The sequence below is a fragment of the Odocoileus virginianus genome, unplaced genomic scaffold (assembly GCF_023699985.2).
Source record: "Odocoileus virginianus isolate 20LAN1187 ecotype Illinois unplaced genomic scaffold, Ovbor_1.2 Unplaced_Scaffold_4, whole genome shotgun sequence".
NCBI classification, from domain to species: Eukaryota; Metazoa; Chordata; class Mammalia; order Artiodactyla; family Cervidae; genus Odocoileus; species Odocoileus virginianus.
The window spans coordinates 2,032,296-2,052,295 of NW_027224266.1; the positions used below are offsets into that span (position 1 = coordinate 2,032,296).

Here is a 20,000-nt window from a genome sequence, read left to right on the forward strand (position 1 = left end):
ACTTGGGGTTTGTTTTTTAGTTGCTGAATATTTCTTACATAGGCACTCACATTCCCTTATACTCTGATTGTGGTGAAACTTTGCACTAATATGTCACATTTTACACAAGAGCCCAGCATAGCTGTATTTCAATACATCCATGTCTCAGTCTGAAAATTTCAGCTGGGGCCCACCTTTGAAATACGTGAAAAGGTGAGTAGTCATTCACTCAAAGAGTAAATGTTGCCTGCTGGGAATCAAAGGTGTTCCTTGGTGGTAAGAGTGGTCAGTTACTTCTGGGAGACTGATCAGAGTGTCCTTTCCACAGATGAGCTGTGCCAGTCCTTATGTGGAAGCGAAACACAGCCGGCTGTCCTCCACAGAGACCTCCCAGTCGCAATCCTCCCATGAGGAGTTCCGCCAGGAAGTGACTGGGAGCAGTGTGGTGTCCCCCATTCGCAAGACAGCCAGTCAGCGGCGCTCCTGGCAGGATTTAATCGAGACGCCCCTGACGAGCTCAGGATTACACTACCTTCAGACTCTGCCCCTGGAGGACTCTGTCTTCTCTGACTCGGCGGCCATCTCCCCCGAGCACAGGCGGCAGTCCACGCTGCCGACGCAGAAGTGCCACCTCCAGGATCACTACGGGCCGTACCCCTTAGCTGAGAGCGAGCGGATGCAAGTGTTAAATGGAAACGGGGGCAAGCCTCGAAGTTTCACTCTGCCACGGGATAGCGGGTTCAACCACTGCTGTCTGAATGCGCCGGTTAGTGCCTGTGACCCGCAGGATGACGTGCAGCCCACAGAGGTGGAGGAAGAGGAGGAGGAGGAGGAGGAGGAGGAAGGGGAGGCAGCAGGGGAAAACATAGGAGACAAAAGTAAGTATGTCGATGGAGATTCTTAGCCTTACACACAGATTCCTAACCTTTTCAAACTTCGTATTTTAAGAAAACAGAATTTTGTTTCCCCTTTTTCTTAAAATAACGGTCTTGCTGCATAGGAAGTTAGGTATCCCTTGGTGTCCTACCTTCAGAACTTGAATAACTTGTGGGGAAAAAAGATGAGTAGTGAAGCCTATATCTCAGGACACTCACAGCTAGAAGAAATAATTTATTTTCTCCAGTTACTCATTTGCCTTTTAAGGTTGATGGCATTCGTTTTTCTTCCTCCTCTTATCTACTTACTTTCTTCTCACTCACACGCATCATCCCTTTGGTCCACAGTTGTTGCCCTCTGAGTTTGGGTTAAGAAGCTATAAATGCTTCAAGCAGATGTTAGGAGGACCTTGGTTGAATAAGTAAGTAAATACACAAAAAATACACACACTCATACATATACATATACATACATACATATGTAGCTTCCCTTTTCACTATTAGAAGATTGAAAGGAAAAATCCAAAAGAATTGTTTGAAGCAGAAATTTTACATAGCATTTCTGTCAACTCCAAACAGCAGAATCTGTTTCTAGAAACTAATTTGCCAAAAGCATCCATGTACTTGCCTGGTATGTATGTTGATTGCAAAGCTCAATATATGTGAATCAACTCCTGAGAGAGAGAAGTCATTTAAGCAACCCTCTGTCTTATTGGCATTAAAAATTCCACAACCCAGGTTCAGTCCCTGGTCCGGGAAATGAGATCCTACAAGCCGCCTTATGTGCCCCCCCCCAAAAAAAGTAGGTAAATAAATTAATATGTTTACTAGTTACCAAGACTTGAATGTAAAATACTGAAGAAATAGTATAAAATCTCTTTATTCAAAATGAAATATTAAATAAATAAATAAATGAAATATGGGCCAGTTAGTGCAGATGACCCAAGCCAGTGTTGATGAAACCAGTTACTGTTTTAGTCCCATGAGGGCATTAGACTTCTCTTTTTAAAGGATACCAACAGACTGTGTCCTTCAGCCCATTTCATGACATATATGAGACTTCGATTAAAGGATATATTAGTGTAAGATCATCACAACTGGAAAAACAACTCAAAGCTCACAGGTTACCAACAGGTCAGGAACCTCATATCAATTTCAAGTTTGGCTTATTTAAAATGAGGGTTACTTTGGAGATTACTGACAAGAAAATTTAGTGGACCTCTTCTACTATCAAAATATGAGTTGCTTACAATAAAATTCACATGTTAAAGCAGTTTCCATATAAAGTATGTTGTAGTCATAATCTCCATGAGGACCATTATAAAAGGTATACTGTTGGTTCAGGAAAGTTGATTACCTGCCAAGCTCTCATAACATTCACATCTATTAGAAATTGTAGAAAAGTCTTGTGTAAGAAAGATCTAGGAACCATGTTAGGCCTCTGTAGGAGTTCTGGCAAGCACGATCATACATTTTTAATGTTAGGATGATTAATGAGTTGTTTTCTAAAACTTAACTAAAGATAAGTTAGAAACCTCATTTTGACTATTGTCCGGGTACTGCATAACTGCTGCAACTAAGTATGGGAGGTTTATTCAGTATTTTACAAATCATTAGGGAAAATACTTCATCTCTGCCATTTTCAAATTGTGTTGAAATTAGGCACAGCCCTCTGAAATAGAGAATCCTGTTCACAACACATTCCTTCATTGCCATACGTAGAAGTCTTTGAAGCTGTCTTTTTCTGTTAAGCTAGATACTTAGCACTTCCTCCTGGTCATTGTGTAGGGAGGACTAGAAAGGAGAATATGTGTCCTAGGACCTGAAAGGCAAAGCTAGACCTTTGCTTGCCCTTCCTTCAGGCTCCACTAGGCTACAGAGCATCTCTGGTTAGATGGTGTTGGATTATTTTTTCTTCTATTGTCAGTTTTTTGCTGTTTTGTTGATTGAATGTATTTTTAGCCATACAGATGCACTCCAAGTGGGTGGGTTTTTTCTTCAGGTTCCCAAGTGGGTCAAGTAGGCAGTTACTCAGTACTTCCCATCTTTTTCAGCAGGCTTTCTCTTTGTGGAATGATTGCAATAAGGGAGAACAGCCCTAGGAAATGTGTAGGTAAACTTGGTATTGCGTATGTTGCCTTTACAGCTTAATATGGTGGGGCAGCTTGGGCTATTGCATTCGGGTCTGTTTCACCAAAGGTGGCTGTGCACTGTCTTGCAAAGCCCCATCTATTTCTGGGTATTTTTCTGTAAATCTTGCCACTTGATGTCTCAGTGTCCTTTAAACCATTCTCATCAGGGCAGTACGCTTCATGCTTGCCTGGAAGATTAATGATGGTTTTTCTGCATTACTGTTTCTAATATTGAGAAGTGTAAGATTTGATGAACACTTCATTTGGGAAACATCAGCTATAAACAATCAGTGTTTTCAAAAGAATCTTTAATGTCTAGTTAAAGGGAGTGTCTTATTCATGACTGCTCTAAGTTGGCCATTAGGAGTAAGTATTTTAGGCTGCTTATTCAAATCAGGCTGCTTGGTGTTATGTCAACAGAGTCAAAATTATACACGGGAAAGAAGCTGTGGCCATCCCATCAGCCTCAGACTTATAGCCCTCCACACGGAGCGCTCACGATGCTACCACTCAGGTCAGCAGGCTGCCGTGCTTGTTAGAATCAAAGGCTAGCAGCAGTGTATTACTAACTGTCCTGCTCAAGGCCAGCATGCGTTGTGACCTACTAAAGTGAATTTGCGCTAATCAAGTACAGACCTGCAGAGGAAGTAAGTTTCATGTCTCTAGCTTCAAACTTTTTTCTCAGTCTGCCAAGAAATTAAAAATAGGAAATATCAGGCAAGTGAACAGAAGGAGCCATGGGAGAAAATGTTAAAATACAGCCTATCTTCAGCTTTAAGGATTAAGAATTATGTCACCACAACCTAGATGGGTGGGATGAGGTGGGAAGTGGGAGGGAGGCGACATACATATACCTGTAGTTGGTTCATGTTGATGTATGGCAGAAACCAACACAACACTGTAATTATCCTTCAATTAAAAAGAAATAAACTTTTACAAAAGAATTATGTCATCAACCAGACCCCTTTCATGATCTATATCATGTAGTGCTTATGAGTTTACAGAGCAATTTAAGAAGCAAGATATACCTACATCTGTTACCTGAATGGTTTTTTTCATTTTCTTTGTACATGTAGAATTTGGCCCTGCTTGGGAGGTGTAAATTTAGTCTCCTTTGGAGCATACTTCTTAGAGCATACTTCAATCTATATTCTCATGGTTGAACTACCTTTTGTCTTATTTTGAAATTCAGTTTTTTAACTGAGTCACACTGTGATTTTTCTCAGGTTGAACTCATTTTAGTCTAAATGGATGGTACTAAAAGTACACAGATGAGACCGGTCTTGTTTTCCTTTGACTGAAAAGTCAGCTTGCATATTAATTATCCTGACCTACTTCACTGGCATTTGGGAGGAGACAACTAATTTCCTATTATCCCAATTAGCACTTTGGAATCTTACTGAGGTGTAGGCCTTATAATACCTCAGTGAAATTAAGTTATAAATTATGTCAGCCTATCCAGCTTTCAAGGAGTATTAATCATAAAATTGTGAGACAAAATATAAAGATATAATATTCTTTATTCAGAAATCATCTGCCGTAACACTAAAATAGGGTTTTGGTTAATACAGCTTGAGTCTGCTTCTAATAGCTCTCTTCCGCTTGCCATACTGTGTAGTTTAGTTTAGTTTAGTAGGTTTTTGAAAGCTTTATCCCTTAATCCTGCTGATTTCCCTCTCGGCAGTTAAAAGAGCACTCTTTATCAGCCATACATTTTTGGTGCCTCCAGGTACTCAATGAAGTTATAATGTGCTCTTTTTCATTGTCCTAGAGATAACCTATCAGCATTCATATTTACACATTTATTAGTTTGGTCTTAGGAATCTAAAGCAAAACCTAGGGTTTTTTGTGTGTTTTTTTTCTTAGCAGGGATGAGAGTTGTGATGGATAAAATGTTACCTACTAGCTACAATACCTATCAGGTTATCTGGCTAGAATATTTATTGATGCTTTCAAAATGAGATCTGCCAAGAAGTGTGCTTTGAAGTTGTTTTTTTTTTTTTCCAACAGCCATTGCACACCATTGGTAACTTAAGAGCTGTACAAAATGTGCAGCTCAGTGCCTTAATATCTTAAATAATCTAGGCAGAGAGGCTAGATAATGACTACTAATATCATGCAGAAGAAGATAGATTAATCCTCTTCAATCATTTTGAGAGTCCTGAAGTAATTTCCTGAAGAGTTTCTAAATGCTATGAATTTTATTTTTAAGAACATTCAGGTAAGAAGTATATGGACAAGGGGAAGATATTCTCAGAATAGGAAATTGTGTTAAAGAAAAAAAAAGGAGCAAGTTGAAAATATAAATGTTGCAGTACATTTTACTAGTTTATTTATTGTCGAGATAAATTATGCTCAAGCACAAAGAGTTTGGGAGAGCATAGTCATCAATAATAAATTACAGTTCAGGTCTAAAGGGAATAAATGGAAAAGATATACAAGCAATGTGAATAAAAAGACATGTACCAAAAAGTCAGAGAAAGAATAGTAGAGAACCTTAAAAATGTCACTTTTGTGAAGTTCAAGGACACCATTCTTGGCTGGTTATGTAACACATAGATATTGAAAAAAACAAAAACAGGACTTCCCTGGTGGTCCAGTGGTTAAGAATCTGCCTTCCAATGCAGGGGATGTGGGTTCAATCCCTGATCAGGGAACTAAGATCCCACGTGCTCCAACGAAGATCTGACACAGCCATAAATAAGTAAATATTAAAAACAAAAGAAAACTCTAGAAAGCAAAAGCAAATATTCTCTTAATACTGTACTGATTTTGAAGAAAGACTGTTAGGGAGACATAAACACTAAAGATTGGATATAAAGTAGAATGTAGCTATGATTCTGGTATTAGTTATAGGTTGAATTTTTAATCACACCTCCCTCATTTTTTTGGTGTGAATGATGGGGGAAAGCTAATTATCTTAACTTACTAAAAGTTCAGAGATGGAGTTGTTCTGGAATAAATGTCATGGCACTGTAATGTCAGGATTCAGCTAACTTTTCTGTAGTGCCAACAACTCTGAGCATCACTTTTCGTAAGATAGCATCCAAAGATCAGACCCTATTCTTGGTACTTTTTGTAAAATCAAAACTTCCTAGATCCTTCCAGCAGACTTAGCCCTAGATTTCATTGGCCAAGATTGCATCACATGCCCCTGCCTAAATAGCAAGGGAAATGAAATGATTATGAGTTTAGACTAACCTTGATTTGTAAGATCGTAAAGAAAAGGAGTGTACCAAACTGTCTGTCATTACTATCTATTGATACACGAGCCTCTGTACTATTATGTGTATCATCAAATATATTTGTTCCAGAAGTGTTTTACCCTTTCAGTGTATATATACAAACACACACCCCAGATCTCATCACATCATTTGAAAGTCTTGACCCTAATAAAATGTTACATTTCAGAAAAAGGATGTATATTACATAAACCTTGAAAATATAACAAGTTAGATATGTAGTTGACCTTTGAAATAAATAAGCATGTTTTCCTATGAACACTGAGTGACCGAAGGCTAGAATACAGTCTCTGGAGACATTGCTCAGTTGACATCTTTGCTTTGTCGCTTTACCACTTCCAAATGGTATGACTGACCAAGTTATTTAACACCTCTAGACCTCAATTGTTAGATGATGTGGTAACAGTTCCTACCTTTTGAGGTTATATGAGGATCGAATGAGGTAATGCCAGAAAGCACTTAGTTTCCATTTTTGACACACTGTAAGTCTATCCAATAAATGTTTTATAATTATGTAATTTATGTAGATTTCATGCAGATTTGGATTTTAGCAAAGAGGGCAATTACAATACTTAAATAGTGAATTAGTCCTGGCAAACCTCACTAAATCACATTTACCTGACTACATGACCTAACTTTGTTCAGTTCCAGCTATTGAGTTGAATCATATGAATTGCTGTTTTTGTAGGTCAAAATGATGAAGTATCAGCAATTTTGTATATTTCACCACAATATGTTAGCTGTGCTCTAGGAGCTAAAATAGAAATGTCCCTCATTTCACATTCTTATCAGTCACTCTTCCTTTCCTTTTTGACTTTGGACATTTGGGAACTCAAAAGAAACTTTGTATTCCAAATAGAAGTTACTTCATATATATTTGGGCTTTCCTGGTGACTCAGATGGTAAAGAATCTGCCTGCAATGCGGGAAGACCTGGGTTTGATCCCTGGGTCAGGAAGACCCCTGGAGAAGGGAATGGCTACCCACTCCAGTAGGCTACATTCCACAAGGTCACGAAGGGTTGGACAACTGAGCACCACTTTCACACTTTCACTTTTTTTTTCATATATATTTACTGAAATATTTGTTTATAGATCTTGCCATTCAGGTTCAGATATTTAGAGAGTTATACCCTAACAACCCAGTCTGACCCAGATGTCCCTTCCCTGCCCCCCCCACCACCATTCATCCTTGGTTGTGCTACCCAGTTTTATATTCTTCACAGTTTTATCACTTTGAGTATAATATCAAATACTGTTAGCTGATTTCTTTTCCATCTCTACCCAACAATGTATAAATTTCTAAAGAGCAGGGATTTTATTCTTGTCTTGTATATCCAGTGCCCAGAACAGTATATGGCCCATAGTAGACCAGGCACTATTGGATAAATGAGTAAGTGAATGAATGAATAATTGTAACCCTTTTATCACTAATTCTTTCCCATTTTATTATATAGTAGTTAAAGTTAAATTTATTTTTTATTCATTGTGTGACAGAAAGTCATTACAAAATTCTTTATTTTGGGTATCTTGTAAAGGGAAGGGCAGGACTGCATGTGTTCAGCCTACATTCTTCATGCTGGGTACCACAAAGCTAGGATACTAATAACTAGAATTACTGCTCTTTCTATTGATATTATAGCTCATTTATAGTTGCTTTCTCCATGTTGAAATCATCTTCTTCCTGTTTTACTCTCATTTCAAAGATGAAGGCCGCAAAAAGATGACATATTACATAAGCAATTTATTGTTAAAAACTAGATCTTTCAGCACCCATTGGTAGTTTATTTTTCTACCAAAATCTGCTGCCTCCCTCAGAAGTCACCCAACACCTAACTTCGTCTGATTCATTCGTAAAATGTGTTGAAATTGCAACTTGTACTTTAGCAAATAGCCAATAGCCTGCATAGGCCAGGAAAATATTCTCAGAAGTTTCATACTAAGTAATGAAGCCAGATTCAATTGGCTAAAGAATGAATTCTAGATGCTGCATCATAGCAGCAGAAGGTGTGGACAGAGAAGAGTTAAAGCTCGCATACAAGAATGACAACCCGTCACCTGTATTCCTAAGACTAGTTATGATTTACAGTTTGTTTTCCCAAGAAAGATGATGCAGTTCAGCCACACTGCTAGTTGTTACTATTTTCACACACCAAAAGGCAATCCCCTTTCTTCAGATTAGTGGTAGCGTATAGTCAGTTTCTCAGTAGAATTTGTTCTAGCTTATTTTATGAGAAGCTGTTCTAAGTTTAAACTCCTTTTATCTGGGTTGCCCTTGCCAAAGCTGAAGATCACAAATGCTCCTTTTTTCCCCCTCTGTATATGAAGTCTGCCTCCTATGGTTACCAACTATTGGAAGATAATAGATTAAGACATAATAGAGATACACTATAAAACATGCATTGGAAGTTTTTAAACTTTCCTGCATGTTTTTCTTTTATTGTTTTATTGAAAAGTAGTAACTTACTTGTTGCTAGATAAATAAACAAATTAAAATATAATGATAAATGTATCATTATGATACAAATGTATCAAATGATAAATGTATCATTATGATACAAATGTATCAAATGATAAATGGTAAAGTAAAAAGCAACCCTCTCTCCTTACTCTCCAGAGGTAACTTCTTTAAAAGTTAAAGCTTTAAAAATTCTTGTATGAATTTGTTTTTCTCATATATCTTTTTCCTGTAACTCAGTGTGAGTAGGGAGGGATGATATGGTTTAGTTGGTTTCAATTTAGTGTATTTCCTCAGAAATTTTTTTGATGTGATCTTAGTTTGTAATATAAGCAGTAGTCTTGTGTAATTACTTACATACCACCTAACAACCCAGCCACAATCCCAGCATATATCACCCTAGAAAATGCAGCAGTTACCTGTTGACTATTTCAAAAATGATGGAAGGAGCTGGAAGAAATGACAATGGCTGTACATTCATGCTTACACCTCACACACACACACTCAGAGTGGTGGCCTGCCCAGTGCCTTAATGCTGTATGACTTTTTCCCACCCTTCTTTACAGGGGTCTTCCCGTAATGTCAGCTTATCCCAAATATGTGTGATGAAAACAGCTAAGCCAGAGCCAAGTAGCTAATACATAGCAAGTCTAGCCTTCAAAGCCAGAACTCAGAGATGGACTTCAGAACCACTGTGTCTGGTGGTCAGTTTTCTCACCTGTGACTTTGGCTTTAACCTTTTTACTAAACCATCTCCCTTACTTCTTTTTCCCAGTGTTCTCACAAATTCCTTCCTTCTGGCCTCTCAAACTTTCTTGTGTTTAGTCATATGCACTTTAGCCCTAATAGTTGATCCTAATAGCTCGATCTTTTACACTCTGAAATTTTGTCTTTAATGTGAAAATACTCACTAATACAACATTCAATAAGGAAAAGGTACCTATCATTATATATCTTAAATGCAAAAGTGGCAATTGGTCATTAAAAATATATTAATATTTAAACCTCATCCTTGAGAATTCTAGAAGGTTATTGTCTCTGGTATGTAATTTGACAATTTCATATATATTTGTTTCTATTACAACCACAAAATTTGCCAATAAGATCAATTTTCTAGGTTATCTCACAGAAATTATAGAATGTTTGAAAATAAGAGTGATAGTTATTAAGATTCATTTCATAGATATAAATTCTTTAACATTCTTAAGCCCGGATTCCCTGATATTTCAATATCTAAATTCAGCCTACTAAAATGTAAACTAAACCTCTGTATTGTATTTTTGCTTTGCTGTATCAATATATAGTCTATTTAGTTCTAAGTATGTATTTATTCATTCATTCAACAAACATTTACTGTTTACTTATTACAAGCCAGGCACTATGTTAAGCGTATATCTAACTCTTTCATAAGTCTACTTACAACAAAAGTTTGTAAATTATTTTTGAAACATAAGAAAACATAAGAAAAACCTTTCTGATAGCGTGAAACAGAGCAAATAATTCAAAGTATTCAGCCTCCTTGTTACACTGTGCCAATAATTACCCTAATAACCAATTGATAATTTAAAAATGATCCTTTGAGAGAGACTGCAAGGTATTCTTTGTTCATTTTAAGGTACTTATCACTTATGCAAAATTTATAAAGCTGGTTAGGGTCAAATAAGATCACTCTTAAGCTATTTCTCATTTGGGTCATTCCTTAAACATTATGGTTGGGGAAAATACTTCTTTGTTACTCAGATATGCTGATTAACTGAAACCAGATGTCTAGAACTTCTCATTGATTTCTATAAAATTAGGAATTTTTTCTCAATCAAAGAAATATTAATCTATGGTCAGTATGATATATAGGCCATGATACTACACTAACATCATACTATACTGACCACAAGGTAAATATTACTTTGATGATTGAGAAGATGCTTCCCAATTTTATAGTACAACTAATATGGAATTTGATCATCAGAAAAGCCTACTATTGACAGAGTACCAAATACAGAAAATTATACTGTATTTTGAATGTCCATTTTAGGGAAATTTGAACCTTTTTAAACAGAATTTTTCTCTTTCTTCCACCTTTGTAACCTCATATCTTCCATGATTTTGAATCTGGTATATTTATTGTGCTTTTTCTCTTCTGATAAATGATCTGTAGGCTTTATTGACTTAATACCTAAGATCTATTCATTTAAGACCAGAATTTTCTCATCCATGACTTTATTGCTTCCTTTCTTTTAATATTTTTCTTAAATTGTTGTTGTTGCCCTAATTTTGAGTCGATTCTATAACTTCATGAAATGGGTATTTTAAAGCACTCACTTTAGGATTCTTGATGAGAGAAAATAGCCCATAACTTCAGCACCACTAAACTTAAACTTTACCTTTTTTCCTTCAGCATTTCTGCTGTTTTCTCCTTGTTCTTTAACAATGTCAACAGACAGGGGTTTTCATGCCTTTTCTATAAAGAACAGGGAGGAGGGACAGCTTGGAATCTGTGTGGCTTCAACACAACCCACTGGCAACTCTGACAGTAAGCCCCACCCCTCACTTTGTATTCTATTCTCTGATACCCTATGTGGTTGCTGGGCAGCCATCTCTTGATTTAGCATCCTGGATTCTAAGATTCATGATCATCTTTTATTAACCTAATTAGAAGGATTGTGCCTCAGCACTGGAGGTCAGAAAGATGTTTACAATTACAAAAATAATTCTGTACAAATGTTGAATATCTTTGCTGAATAATTAAGGGAAAAGTTAGCCATAACTTTGAAATCTTCTTTAGTTAAGTAACACTTTTTTTTTTTATTTGTGTTGCTGTAAATAGTGTCTCTTTGGTAAATACTATAGAACCCATTTTAAATGTTTTATATTACGGTAAGGAATTCATTTAATAATAGATAAGTTGTTTTTTATTGGAGGAGGCATATAACAAGTGCCATGCTGTATGTAAATAGGCATAATAATTAGCTATCTCACCATAGAAATTAGAGTTTTAAATATCCATTCTCCCACCCAATATGGAAATATCTTTATACACTTGATGAATTTTTTTGAGTCTCTGCTTGAATATTTTAGGGACTTAGAGCTTACTGCCCCCAAAGACAGGGCATTCCATGTTTAAAAGGTCTATAGTTTAAAAGGTCTTCCTGGTAGTGATATAAAAGCTGACTTCTTATAAATTTCTACTCATTGTGGGTCTTGACATTGAAAATCAGAAAAATACTGAAAGGCTGACATGTGGAAGATGGATGAATGATCTTTAAGATTCCAGAGAACATAATAGATGCACAGAGGGTGATTTTAGATTGATATGAAGGAAAACATTCCAATGATTGCATTTGCCCATGAGTGGAATAACTGGTCTTTTTCCATTTAGAGGATTCCTCTGTACCCTGTGTTTAAGAAGGAACCAAAAACCAGCTACCAGTCAGGGCTTAAAGAGTCAGTGGGACAACTGAATGTGATGGCTTCTTCTAACTCTTAAGATTTTATGGTTCTCTTCAGCATAATGGCCTCACATTTGCTCTCTTATGTGTCTGCACATTGTACATGTCCAAAAGTGTACAGTGGAATTGTGTTATTGGACATTATTTGTGTTGCCTCATCTCTGAGCTGAATGCATATAATCACTGTAACTTTATAACCTGTGACGTAAGTTCTAGATGACTCACAATGCCGGTAACCCGCATCTGTCTGCCTTGTTTCTTCTTAGTGTTTCCCTGCTATGTGTACTGGAACTGTTACAGCAATCTAGACATGATATTTTTGTGGGCACGATTATATTAGTTTCACCTACTCACTGTCGATTCATATGATGCTTTTATGTCAAGTAGCATCCCCACACTTATTTACTTTATTTTTAACCTAAATGCAACTATTTATTTTTCTTTCTGTTAAAGTTTTAACTTTTCAGCTTTTCACCCAGCAATATTCAATCCTGTTAAGAAAGTTTGGACTTTCATTTTTATAATCTATGGTACTAATCATTCCTCCTGTTGTTGAATAAACCTCCAAGGTTCCAAGTATCCTTTCTATGTTTTTAAATGCTTCACTGAATAAGGAAACACAAAACATTTTAAAGAAGAAAGGAGCAAAGACATAGCTGTGAGGCATTCAAACTGAAATTTTATATATGCTAATTTCGTTGTCATTCAGTATCCTTATCTGGCTCCAGCTAATTAACAGTAATATCACTCAGTCCAAATTACAGCAAAATTATCAGTCCATATTATCATGCAAAGCTTCACCAGATGCAAGGCACACTGCCCTTGGCTTTCCACTTGTCTCCCAACCTAGAGATAGTGTTTGGGGTGGGAGGAGAGGAGCCAGTTAAAAATGTTTCATATTTATTGAATGCATGTTGGTCATTCAACTGAAATTAAAAAATGAAACTCCTCCCACTAATAGTCTATTCTAAAACTTTATCATGTATCTATATCAGGTTGATCACTGTGTTCTCTGAAGAACCCATGCAAGGTTTTGTTTATTTGTATAAGAGAACTTTCTCTTTAAACAATGTCTCATGCATTCTGATGGCGACCCTAAGATAAATTCCAAAATTCATTCAGTTCCTAAAATTATTCTTCTAGTTTAAAGAGACCATAAAGTAGTTCTTTTGATAAGATATGCCCTTATCTCAAGACACATGTCTTTTAAATTTTCTAGTGTAAAGACTTCTCCAGGAAACACCTAAAATATCATTGAAGTCATATACTTACACCTTCCTGTTTCAATTTTTCTTAAAAAAAATTTTTTTAAGCTCTGTAATCAGCTTCTTCACTATCCTCAGCTGAGCATTTGCCTTCCTGGTATTCTTACAAGCAACTGTTATTATTTTCCACTTGTTCATTTCTAGTAACCTCTTCCTTAAAGCAAGAGAGTTCCAGAAAAACATCTATTTCTGCTTTATTGACTATGCCAAAGCCTTTGACTGTGTGGATCACAATAAACTGGGAAAATTCTGAAAGAGATGGGACTACCAGACCACCTGACCTGTCTCTTGAGAAACCTGTATGCAGGTCAGGAAGCAACAGTCAGAACTGGACATGGAACAACAGACTGGTTCCAAATAGGAAAAGGAGTACGTCAAGGCTGTATATTGTTACCCTGCTTATTTAACTTATATGCAGAGTACATCATGAGAAACGCTGGGCTGGAAGAAGCACAAGCTGGAATCAAGATTGCCGGGAGAAATATCAATAACCTCAGATATGCAGATGACACCACCCTTATGGCAGACAGTGAAGAGGAACTAAAAAGCCTCTTTTTTTTTTTTTTTTTTTAATTTGTATTAGTTGGAGGCTAATTACTTTACATCATTACAGTAGTTTTTGTTATACATTGATATGAATTAGCCATGGATTTACATGTACTCCCCATCCCAGTCCCCCCTCCCACCTCCCTCTCCACCCGATAATGAAAGTGAAAGAGGAGAGTGAAAAAGTTGGCTTAAAGCTCAACATTCAGAAAACTAAGATCATGGCATCTGGTCCCATCACTTCATGGGAAATAGATGGGGAAACAGTGTCAGACTTTATTTTTTGGGCTCCAAAATCACTGCAGATGGTGATTGCAGCCATGAAATTAAAAGATGCTTACTCCTTGGAAGGAAAGTTATGACCAACCTAGATAGCATATTAAAAAGCAGAGACATTATTTTGCCAACAAAGGTCCGTCTAGTCAAGGCTATGGTTTTTCCAGTGGTCATGTATGGATGTGAGAGTTGGACTATAAAGAAAGCTGAGCACCAAAGAATTGATGCTTTTGAACTGTGGTATTGGAGAAGACTCTCTGAGAGTCCCTTGGACTGCAAGGAGATCCAACCAGTCCATCCTAAAGGAGATCAGTCCTGGGTGTTCATTGGAAGGACTGATGCTGAAGCTGAAACTCCAGTACTTTGGTCACCTCATGCAAAGAGCTGACTCATTTGAAAAGACCCTGATGCTGGGAAGGATTGGGGGCAGGAGGAGAAGGGGACGACTAGAGGATGAGATGGTTGGGTGGCATCACCAACTCAATGGACATGGGTTTGGGTAGACTCCAAGAGTTTGTGATGGATAGGAAGGCCTGGCATGCTGCGATTTATGGGGTTGCAAAGAGTCGGACACGACTGACTGACTGAACTGAACTGAATTTCCTTAAAAGCTTTTTCTAAGGAATTTTCTGTAACTATCTTGACTGGAGCTACATCTCCTTTTCTTCTCTCGTTGAGACTATTTATGTTTGTATTACTAGAATTTCGTTTTTTTAAACTACTGATCATTCAAAATTTCTGTTTGACTCTCTGAAGTTTTAAAATCATATTCTTTATCATCTTGTGTTCATACCCAACTATGTTTTTTCTCTCCTTGCCACTAGGAAAAATAGGAAACAATTAGTAGTAGTTCATTCACTCAGTCGTGTCCGACTCTTTGAGACCCCATGAATCACAGCGTGCCAGGCCTCCCTGTCCATCACCAACTCCCGGAGTTTACCCAAACTCATGTCCATCAAGTCGGTGATGCCATCCAGCCATCTCATTCTCTGTCGTCCCCTTCTCCTCCTGCCCCCAATCCTTCCCAGCATCAGGGTCTTTTCCAATGAGTCAGCTCTTCGCATGAGGTGGCCAAAGTATTGGAGTTTCAGCTTCAGCATCAGTCCTTCCAATGAACACCCAGGACTGATCTCCTTTAGGATGGACTGGTTGGATCTTCTTGAAGTCCAAGGGACTCTCAAGAGTCTTCTCCAACACCACAGTTCAGGAGCATCGATTCTTCGGTGCTCAGCTTTCTTCACAGTCCATCTCTCACATCCATACATGACCACTGGAAAAACCACAGCCTTGACTAGACGGACCTTTGTTGCAAAATAATGTCTCTGCATTTTAATATGCTATCTAGGTTGGTCATAACTTTCCTTCCAAGGAGTAAGCATCTTTTAATTTCATGGCTGCAATCACCATCTGCAGTGATTTTGGAGCCCAAAAAAATAAAGTCTGACACTGTTTCCCCATCTATTTCCCATGAAGTGATGGGACCAGATGCCATGATCTTAGTTTTCTGAATGTTGAGCTTTAAGCCAACTTTTTCACTCTCCTCCTTCACTTTCATTAAGAGGCTTTTTAGTTCCTCTTCACTGTCTGCCATAAGGGTGGTGTCATCTGCATATCTGAGGTTATTGATATTTCTCCCGGCAATCTTGATTCCAGCTTGTGCTTCTTCCAGCCCAGCGTTTCTCATGATGTACTCTGCATATAAGTTAAATAAGCAGGGTAACAATATACAGCCTTGACGTACTCCTTTTCCTATTTGGAACCAGTCTGTTGTCCATGTCCAGTTCTGACTGTTGCTTCCTGACCTGCATACAGGTTTCTCAAGAGACAGGTCAGGTGGTCTGGTAGTCCCATCTCTTTCAGTTTTGCCCAGTTTATTGTGATTCACACAGTCAAAGGCTTTGGCATAGTCAATAAAGCAGAAATAGATGTTTTTCTGGAACTCCCTTGCTTTTTCGATGATCCAGTGGATGTTGGTAATTTGATCTCTGGTTCCTCTTCCTTTTCTAAAACCAGCTTGAACATATGGAAGTTCACAGTTTACGTATTGCTGACATGTCTAAAGTGCCACCTAGTTATCCCTTGTTGTTCAGTGTAAATTCCAAATAGATTTTACTCATGTCTTTATATTTTTGTGACATGAAATTGTCAGGGCTTTAATGGACTCAGCAATTACTTGCAAGTATTAATCTCATTTTTAATGAATTAAACCCCATAGTTAGTATATTGGTGACAAGCAAAAAATATTGGAACTCAGGTTATATTGTTTCATATTTGTTCATCTTTAAAAGGTTTCATAGAAGCTGATCAGAAGCTTTTTTTATTCTGAAAATTGCACCACTGGAGTTATAAAAACTAGATTACTTCATTAGAACAGTTTGTAAAACTTTTAATCTTTTTTTCTTACATCTCTCAATACCAGAATGTGCCAAGATAGAGTATTAGAACCACACAGACCTTGGCCATTAATAGAAATTAGCAAGAGTAAGGAAATAAGAATACCAGAGATTTCTGGTAACTTTTTTTTAACCCAAAATCCTATCCCTGATCAGCCATATTCCTTGGTCAGCCACATTCAGTGGTTCCTAAAAATTAGCATTTCTGCACTGTAACCTAAGTCACATCTTCTGTCTGTCAACTGTAGCTTCAAATTGTAGAAACAAGCTTCATTCAGATCTCTTCATGTTAGCCCTTTTATATAAAATGATAATATCTTGGTAATAAAAAAAACTATACTACCAATTTCTGGTCGAAATAATTTATAGGGTGACACCTTCCTATTTCTGTTTATTGAATTAACTTCCTACAATTTGTCCAGTGCTAGATATGTGCTGCCTATCTGTAAAGACAAGGATATTTCTTGAAGGTCATCTCTTTTAATATGGTTTTTAGAGAATATATGGTTAGGTTTCATGTGCAGTTTAATGAAAAGGAGGGTTGAGCTACATTGTCTATGTACCTTGATACTGTCACACATAGTTAGTGATCTGTCTCTCCTATCTGAATAATTACTAAAACTGATGGTAAAAATAAATGAACAAACAAACACACTAGATTTAGCCCTCCAAAATTACTTTGCTAATAGTTCACTGAGCATATGTGTATTAAATAAGGTTTATATTAACAACATATGCTTCACTGTCATAGAACCAAGACTACACAGATACTAAATAAAACTTTTGGGCGAATTTATATAATAGCTTACAAAATACTGCATGCTGTTAGAAGAAGAGACATGGGTGTCCCCAAATTGGTTTCCAATTAGTATAATATGGGGAATTAGAAAAAGAAATAACTGTTCTGTAATTCCAGCTAAAATTCAGCAATTCCACTTACTATTTTGAGCAGTCAATTTATCAGTGACTTTCAGGCTTTCAGAGTTTAATAAATACACCTCAAAAATAATAAGGAGAAAACTAGACTATGAATGACCCACTGTTTAAGCATCAGTAATATTTCCAGTGGTGACTTCAAATCAATCTTCAGTTTCTGAAATGTATAGGGAAGTCCTATGCATTACTGACATTCAGAACTATCTTTTTAGTATATTGAGGTGATTGACATCAAACTAGGGACTTTAAGCCAGTTAAACTATTTTCATGAAATAGCTATCCTATTTCACACTGTCTCAAGTTTTAAAAAGAAAAAGAAGGAAAAGGGATATAATGCAGTTTGTTTTACTTACTTTTACCAAGTTAAGCAGCACTTGATTATCATCTGAAAGGTAAATCATAACAGCAGTCATAAATGATGCCTTTACAGGTTGTATATCTGACCAGTGACTAAAAACTCAAGAATATTTTGTTGTATCTGCAGTTGAGTTTAGTGGAGTTTAAATGATAAAAATTGTGCCTGTGAAGTTATAATTCTTATGGCTAAAGAATACCTAAACCAGATCCCTGATACAGTGCAGGTGACAAAGATTCAAGGGATTAGGTCTGGTAGACAAAGTGCCTGAAGAACTTATGTCCAAGAGGCAGTGACCAAAACTATCCCAAGAAAAAGAAATGCAATAAGGCAAAGTGGTTGTCTGAGGAAGCTTTACAAATAGCTGAGGAAAGAAGAGAAGTGAAAGGCAAGGAGAGAAAGGGAAAGATATACCCAACTGAATGCAGAGTTCCAGAGAATAGCAAGGAGAGATAAGAAGGCCTTCTTCAATGAACAATGCAAAGAAATAGAGGAAAACAATAGAATGGGAAAGACTAGAGATCTCTTCAAGAAAATTGGAGATATCAAGGGAACATTTCATGCAAGGATGGCCAAGATAAAGGATGAAACAGTAAGGACTTAACAGAAGTAGAAGAGATTAAGAAGAGGTGGCAAGAATACACAGATGAACTATACAGAAAAGATCTTAGTGATCTGGATAACCACAGCAGTGTGGTCACTCACCTAGAGGCAGACCACCTGGAGTGTGAAGGCAAGTGGGCCTAAGGAAGTGTAACTTAAAAAAAGCTAACGGAGGTGATGGAATTCCAGCTGAGCTATTTCAAATCCTAAAAGATGATGCTGTTAAAGTGCTGCACTCAATATGTCAGCAAATTTGGAAAACTCAGCAATGGCCACAGGACTGGAAAAGGTCAATTTTCATTCCAGTCCCAAAGAAGGGCAATGCCAAAGAATGTTCAAACTACCATACAATTGTGCTCATTTCACATGCTAGTAAGGTAATGCTCAAAATCCTTCAAGCTAGGCTTCAACAGTATGTGAACCAAGAACTTCCAGATGTACAAGCTGGGTTTAGAAAAGGCAGAGGAACCAGAGATCAAATTACCAAAATATGTTGGATTGGAGAAAGCACGGGAATTCCAGGAAAACATCTGCTTCATTGACTACGCTAAAGCCTTTCACTGTGTGGATTACATTAAACTGTGGACAATACTTAAAGAGATGGGAATAGCAGACCACCTTACCTGTTTCTGAGAAACCTGTATGCAAGTCAAGAAGCAACAGTTAGAACAAGACATGAAACAATGGACTGGTTCAAAATTAGAAATGGAGTATGAAAAGGCTGTATATTGTCACCCTGCTTATTCAACTCTGTGCAGAGTACATCATGTGAAATGCCAGGCTGGATGAATCACAAGTTGGAATCAAGATTGCCAGGAGAAATATCAACAACCTCAGATATGCAAATGATACCACTCTAATGGCAGAAAGTGAAGAGGAACTAAAGAGCCTCTTGATGAGGGTGAAAGAGGAGAGTGGAAAAGCTGGCTTGAAACTCAACATTAAAAAAACTAAGATCATGGCATCCGTTGCCATCACTTCATGTCAAGTGGAAGAGGAAAATGGAAACAGTGACAGATTTTATTTCCTTGAGCTCCAAAATGACTGCCCACGGTGACTGCAGTCCATGAAATTAAAAGACACTGCTCCTTGGAAGAAAAGCTATGACAAACCTAGACAGCATATTAAAAAGCAGAGACATCACTTTGCCAACAAAGGTCTGTATAGTCAAAGCTATGATTTTTCCAGTAGTCATGTACAGATGTGAGAGTTGGACCATAAAGAAGGCTGAGTGCCAAAGAATTGATGCTTTTGAACTGTGGTGCTGGAGAAGACTCTTGAGAGTCCCTTGGATAGCAAGGAGATCAAACCAGTCAATCCTAAAGGAAATCAACCCTGAATATTCATTGGAAGGACTGATGCTGAAGCTGAAGCTCCAATACTTTGGCCACCTGATGAGAAGAGCCAACTCATTGGAAAAGACCCTGATGCTAGAAAAGATTGAAGGCAAAAGGAGAAGAGGGCAGCAGAGAATGAGATGGTTAGATAGCATCACC

General features: G+C 37.4%; 1 protein-coding gene across 5 annotated transcripts in view; it reads left to right on the forward strand.

Annotated features, from left to right (window-relative positions):
* The window catches only part of CNKSR2 (connector enhancer of kinase suppressor of Ras 2), a 270,849-nt gene that overhangs the window by 222,968 nt on the left and 27,881 nt on the right, over nucleotides 1–20,000 (forward strand). For all 5 annotated transcript variants that reach the window (XM_070462393.1, XM_070462394.1, XM_070462395.1 and 2 more), the window contains one exon: nucleotides 308–857. In XM_070462393.1, the coding sequence (XP_070318494.1) occupies nucleotides 308–857 (550 nt within the window). The remainder of the gene's footprint in view (nucleotides 1–307; nucleotides 858–20,000) is intronic.